The following is a 5,592-nucleotide window of genomic DNA, read 5'->3' as shown; positions in this document are numbered from 1 at the left end:
CATGAATACGTTATTTTCTTTATATCTATCAAACTTTACAAGTCATACAAAAATTAATATATGAATAATTTGTTTCTTATACAGCTACCAACCGACTTACAATGATAATTTTTTTGGCAAGATTTGACTTGAACATTTGAGAGAACATATTTACAAGTGTCATATCTCATACATCACGATAAAAATAATCTTTTATAATCCTTTACAAATTAAATAAAAAAATAATTCAAATCTTTTAATTTAAAATGACATAAAATTTTACTACGGGCAAAACAAACTCTGGCACAAAAACTTGTGAACCTCAGTGAAGTACGTGTATGTATTGTTAATTCAATAAATAACTCAAAATTAGGCGCTAAAGATGAACTAAATCTTTTACTATCTTTTGTTGTAGTAATTGATTTTCCGGTTGTCTCTCTGATTTCTTCAGCTCAGGTAACCAGAATTCTCTTTTTCTTACCCTTGTTCCCATTATTATTCCGTTTGTTGCTTCCGGTTAACCTAAGGGAAGGTTGATACCAGCTTTATCTTTGTTAATCGCATTTTAGGTGCTTCGTTTTTGATGAAATGGAACGTATAGTTAGAAAATGCGGAGTTGTATGTTGCAATTTATATGTTCGTGTTTTTTTTTTTTTTTGATTGATGCTTTTGTAGTTTACAATTTAGTGATTCTATGTTGATTATAACTCATTATCTGTTTACGATCGACTGTTATGTGTTTAGAATTGAGTGATTATATATTGATAACTCTTATGTGTTTGTTTTGGATTACTTTTATGTTGATAACTCTAATGCATGTAATGTGTTTGAAGAAAGTTCTCTGTGATTTCCATCTGGTAGGTTATAGCCTTATCGAAAGAATTCCGCTTAGATCTCCTTTTCCTTTCTTTTAGAAAAAATATTCTGAAATTTGGAACGGCTACCTAAATACATTGACAACTACTAATCCGAGGAAGGCCTTTCTCCGAAACAACTCTTCTCTAGACGTAGAATGTAATGGTTCATTTGATGATTTGAAAATAGTTTGCGACAACATGTTCAGCTTCCAGCAAGTTAATGCTGCTTTTTTAGTGTGCTGACAAATAGGAAAACGTATTTGAAACAACGCTTCTCTTGACTTAGAAATAAATGGTGGTAGAATGTAATGGTCCATATGCCAAGTAGCTTGCGACAACATGTGCATCTTCCAGCAAGTTAATACTGCTCTTTTAGTGTGCTGACAAATAGGAAAAGGTATTTGAAACAACGCTTCTCTTGACTTGAAATAAATGGTGGTAGAATGTAATGGTCCCTTTGCCAAGTAGCTTGCGACAACATGTGCATCTTCCAGCAAGTTAATGCTGCTTTTTAGTGTGCTGACAAATAGGAAAAGGTATTTGAAACAACGCTTCTCTTGACTTAGAAATAAATGGTGGTAGAATGTAAATGGTCCATTTTGCCAAGTAGCTTGCGACAACATGTGCATCTTCCAGCAAGTTAATGCTGCTTTTTTAGTGTGCTGACTAATGAGAAACAGGTATTTGTTGTGGATGCACAAGTACTAACAAACAGAAGACATTTCAAATTATCTAGGTTGAATCTCTTTAGGCTGTTTGATTTGTAGATAGGCTTTGTTGCACCAAATGCGCTCAACTTCGACTTCCTTGTCCACCCCTCACCACCTACCCAAACTATATCTTTGGTGTTTAACTTTTTCAAATGGGTGTGCATTCAGTAAACCACAAAAGACGGACGGGGACGATTTCCCTATACTGCTTCTTGTATCCTATCAATGCAATATCCGTTCCAGTGAGGTTTTAACATTCTTTCTGCTACTTCATCCGTATTGTCACCATTAATAAGTTTACTAGGAACAACAATTGATTTTGATAGAATAAGTTAATCATTTACATATTACATTGACTGCACCATTATTTCAAATCGGAGTATTCGTGGAACTTATCTTCTTTTTTCTTCTGCCTTTAAAAATAATAATTCTAATGTACCTCATTCTAACCTAGCTAATATTTTTTAGACATACTATGCTAAGTTTTTATCTAGACTTGCTCCTTCTCTTGGAAGAGGAACATAATTAATGTACTATAACTCTTCGAGCATAGCCTAACCTAGCTGATATTTTAAGACATACCCTGCTAAGTTTTTATCTAGATTTTCTCCTTCTCTTGAATGAGGGACATAGTTAATGCTCTAAAACACTTTGACGGTAGCCTTGTTTAGCAAGTGGACAGCTACTAGAACATTACTTCTGCCTTCTGGCACAGTTCTGCACCCAACTTAGCTGTTTATATCACGGTATTTCTCAATATTTATAACATAAGCAGAACATGTCGACTGAGAAGAGTCCGCTTGAGCAAACGTCACCTGCTGTTGCATCATCATGCCGAAAAAAGAAGTCTGAAAGTGCCACATTTTTGGAGGATGTGAAGGATCATATTGATGAGTTTATACATGCCTCAATGGATGAACACACATCTTGCTTTAAGAAGACCATCAATAAGGTTAGTTCCAAATCAAAATAGCATTACGGATTATTCCTTTCTTAATAAGGCATTATGATTTATTCTTAACAGCTGTGGTTATGCCTTCAGATGTTTGGGATGTCTAAAATTGTTGCTGAAAGAAATGCTGAAGCAAAGGAGGTTGAGAGCTCACTTCCTCTCCAAACTGTTGTATCTGAGTAAAGATACCATATGTAGAAAGAACTCAGGAGGGTGAGATTGTGGAGGGTCAAAACATGTATGCGGTCTAAAGCCCCTTCCCACATCTAGTTTTATCGTGCTATCCACATGTATCAATAAACAACAATTTGAGATGCTCTTGCCTAAGAAGTCTTGCTGCTTTTGCATATCTGTTGGTTTTACCACACATTAGACATGTCTAGATAAAATAAATGGGCATTACAATAATTACTTGATGAATCTCCATAGTGATTGTTGGATCCTTTGTTTTTATGGTTTGAGCTCTTCCTTTTCTGTTAACACCCTTCTTGCTTTAGCTTTGGTCCATACTCTATGCTGCGTTCTCTAGTTACACGCGTATTCAGAGATATCATCTGAGGGTTTGATCCAGGCTTGGATGGTAGGCTTGTAATGGTGCCCTTTGTGAAAATTTTGACTCATATTGTTGCCTAATCTGGGATGGGCCTTTTCTTCTCTATCAGTTAGCTCAGTGAAGAAAGTAACTTTTTCTAGAGTACTTAGTTTCTGTTAACTCCTAGTGTTAAATAATTTAAATCCATTTCTCACCAAAACATTGCTTTAAAAATAGTGATATTGATTTAAAATTTTCTAAATGTGGGGGAGAGAAAAATTTGACAAGAAAAAAAGTGATTCTGAGGTCATTTTAAACGGAAAATACATTTCATTATATCCAATGATGTAGGCTATTAAGGACAAAGAAAATACCTAATTCAACATAAGCATGACACATTTTCTTAATAGCTTATAGCTGCCATGACTTTCTTCTACCTTCATTTAAAAATTTATTTGTTCCTGTGAACCTTTGTAGATTTTTCTTTAGATACGCCACTTGATTTCTTTTACTATATAACTTCAAGTATACTACTATTCTTTGGAAAAAATTGAAAGTGACCGCTGTTACATTCTTGCATGTGGCTATTCCTTTTGTTTGATTGACAATTTAGAAATCTGCATAATTAATACATATATAAGTTAAAAGATATTGTATACAAGATAAAAACTAAAATAATTAATATGTACATAAAAAAATGCATAGATTCACTCGTAACTAATCTCAACATCGTCGACCTTGTGTAAACTGTGAAATAACAGTTCTCACCTGTGAGTCAGAGTCACTGTTTAATTTTGCACTTTTTAACTATACTGGTTAGTTATGGCTTTGACTAATATTACCACAACTTACCATGTCACATCACAGATGTTCTTTTTTTCTTACTCTCCTAATGTTTTAACCGCAGTTAAAGAACAAGAGTAATTAATTAAGAAATTTTCAGACACAAAACATTGCGAAATTAAAGGCTTTTTGGGGAATTTACTTTGAATAAGTACTAATCAGTGAATGAGTGTGTTGATTTTTGCTATATTTTGGTTCATAAGTCCGAAGTTACACAGATAGGGGTGTGAAGCAACATGTTCAATATATATTTATACTAGTAGATTTAAAGGTTTTGAAAATTTTGAAATCATAGGTTCAAAACATATTTTTTTAATACTCCCTCCCTCCCAAAAAGATTAGTTGTTATTTGGACCATTAAATAAAAGTAAATTTTCTTTACAAAAATTTAAAAATTCTTTATCCGAATTCATACTAAATAATTAGTTTGATCCTTATATTCTTAATCAAGACAAAAAAAATTTGGAACGGAGGAAGTGTATATGTACATTCATGTACACAAGTCACAACGCACTTTTAGCGTCCCAAATTTGGCCAAACAATTTATTGGTCAAACATGTTGTAAGCTAGGGTTTTTTTTGTTTTAAGATTTATAATTTCACCACTCGTAATCAAAACTTTTCGGGGAATCCTTCATTTGTGGTTGTAAATTACTGATTTTTTTTTCAATCTTTTCAACCTTGATTTCGTAGGAGCAATTGATATTAATGTAAAAGTAAATATTTAAATTTGTATAATATTGAATAAGTAGACACATGTGTTCTACATGACAATTTATGTGAGATATACTCGAACTGATTTGTATCATGTCAGGTAGGATATATGTGTTTACTTGTTCAATTTTATACAAATTTAAGTATCTATTTGTCCACGTTCAAAATTAAAGAAAATAAATATTAGATGAGATCGAGTTAATTTATATATTAGGTCTATATTTTTCATTAACCATGTTATGTGTATACAATAGTGGGTCCTACTTTCACGCGTTTAATGATAATATAGTGTAGCGGGACCCAATTCTAAATTCACGAACTTTGTTTTGACTCAATTTAATTCCGCAGGACTAGTCGACGGGCCTACATCATAATGTATTTCTTTTTTGTTCTTCATTTGGTTTGGTGTATTGGAACTCGATTAATTCGAATTTACATCGTGTAAGGTCTTATTTAGGGAAAACTCTTTTTAGAGATTTTTTCATGAGTTCGGAGCTAAAAGACATGTAGTATCCGATATATATTTGAGATTTCTGATTAAGGAAGGAATAACTTTATCTACTACACCACAACCTTCATGGTAGCATAACGGATTTGATGACTAGCTGGGGCAAACCAAAAGTCCAAATATACTATTATCCCTTTGAAATATATATTTTTTGTGCTACTAGCATTCACTTGAAATTGATTTCAAATCCTCACTCAACTCATAGTTATTACTTATTATCTCACAAAGTTATTATTTTTGGTGAAAATATTTGATTTTTTTTTTAAAAAAAGTAATAATATAAGATAATAACTATGAGTTGAGTAATCAACCTGAAGTTTCAATTAATGAATGAAGCAACATATCAATCATTTTATGGAGCTTGATACAAATTTTAAATTTCCAAAGTTTTGATAATTTTTGAAGTTATAAGATCAAAATTTAATCATTAATATACATTTTACAAGGATTGATCTTCATATATATATATATATATATATATATATATATATATATATA

General features: G+C 32.2%; 1 protein-coding gene across 1 annotated transcript; it reads left to right on the top strand.

The window, feature by feature from the left end:
* The first annotated feature begins 264 nt into the window (after window positions 1–264).
* LOC107061696 (uncharacterized) lies at window positions 265–2,951 on the top strand. Its single transcript, XM_015311426.1, has 3 exons — window positions 265–435; window positions 2,322–2,498; window positions 2,589–2,951. Exons 2-3 carry the CDS (start codon window positions 2,325–2,327, stop codon window positions 2,679–2,681), a joined length of 267 nt encoding a protein of 88 aa, XP_015166912.1. The 5' UTR covers window positions 265–435; window positions 2,322–2,324; the 3' UTR covers window positions 2,682–2,951.
* Window positions 2,952–5,592: the final 2,641 nt, after the last annotated feature.

This window comes from Solanum tuberosum, unplaced genomic scaffold (genome assembly GCF_000226075.1).
Source record: "Solanum tuberosum cultivar DM 1-3 516 R44 unplaced genomic scaffold, SolTub_3.0 scf00158, whole genome shotgun sequence".
NCBI classification, from domain to species: Eukaryota; Viridiplantae; Streptophyta; class Magnoliopsida; order Solanales; family Solanaceae; genus Solanum; species Solanum tuberosum.
The sequence above is the reverse complement of the archived record's forward strand: the minus strand, read 5'-3'. Positions and strand labels throughout refer to the sequence as shown.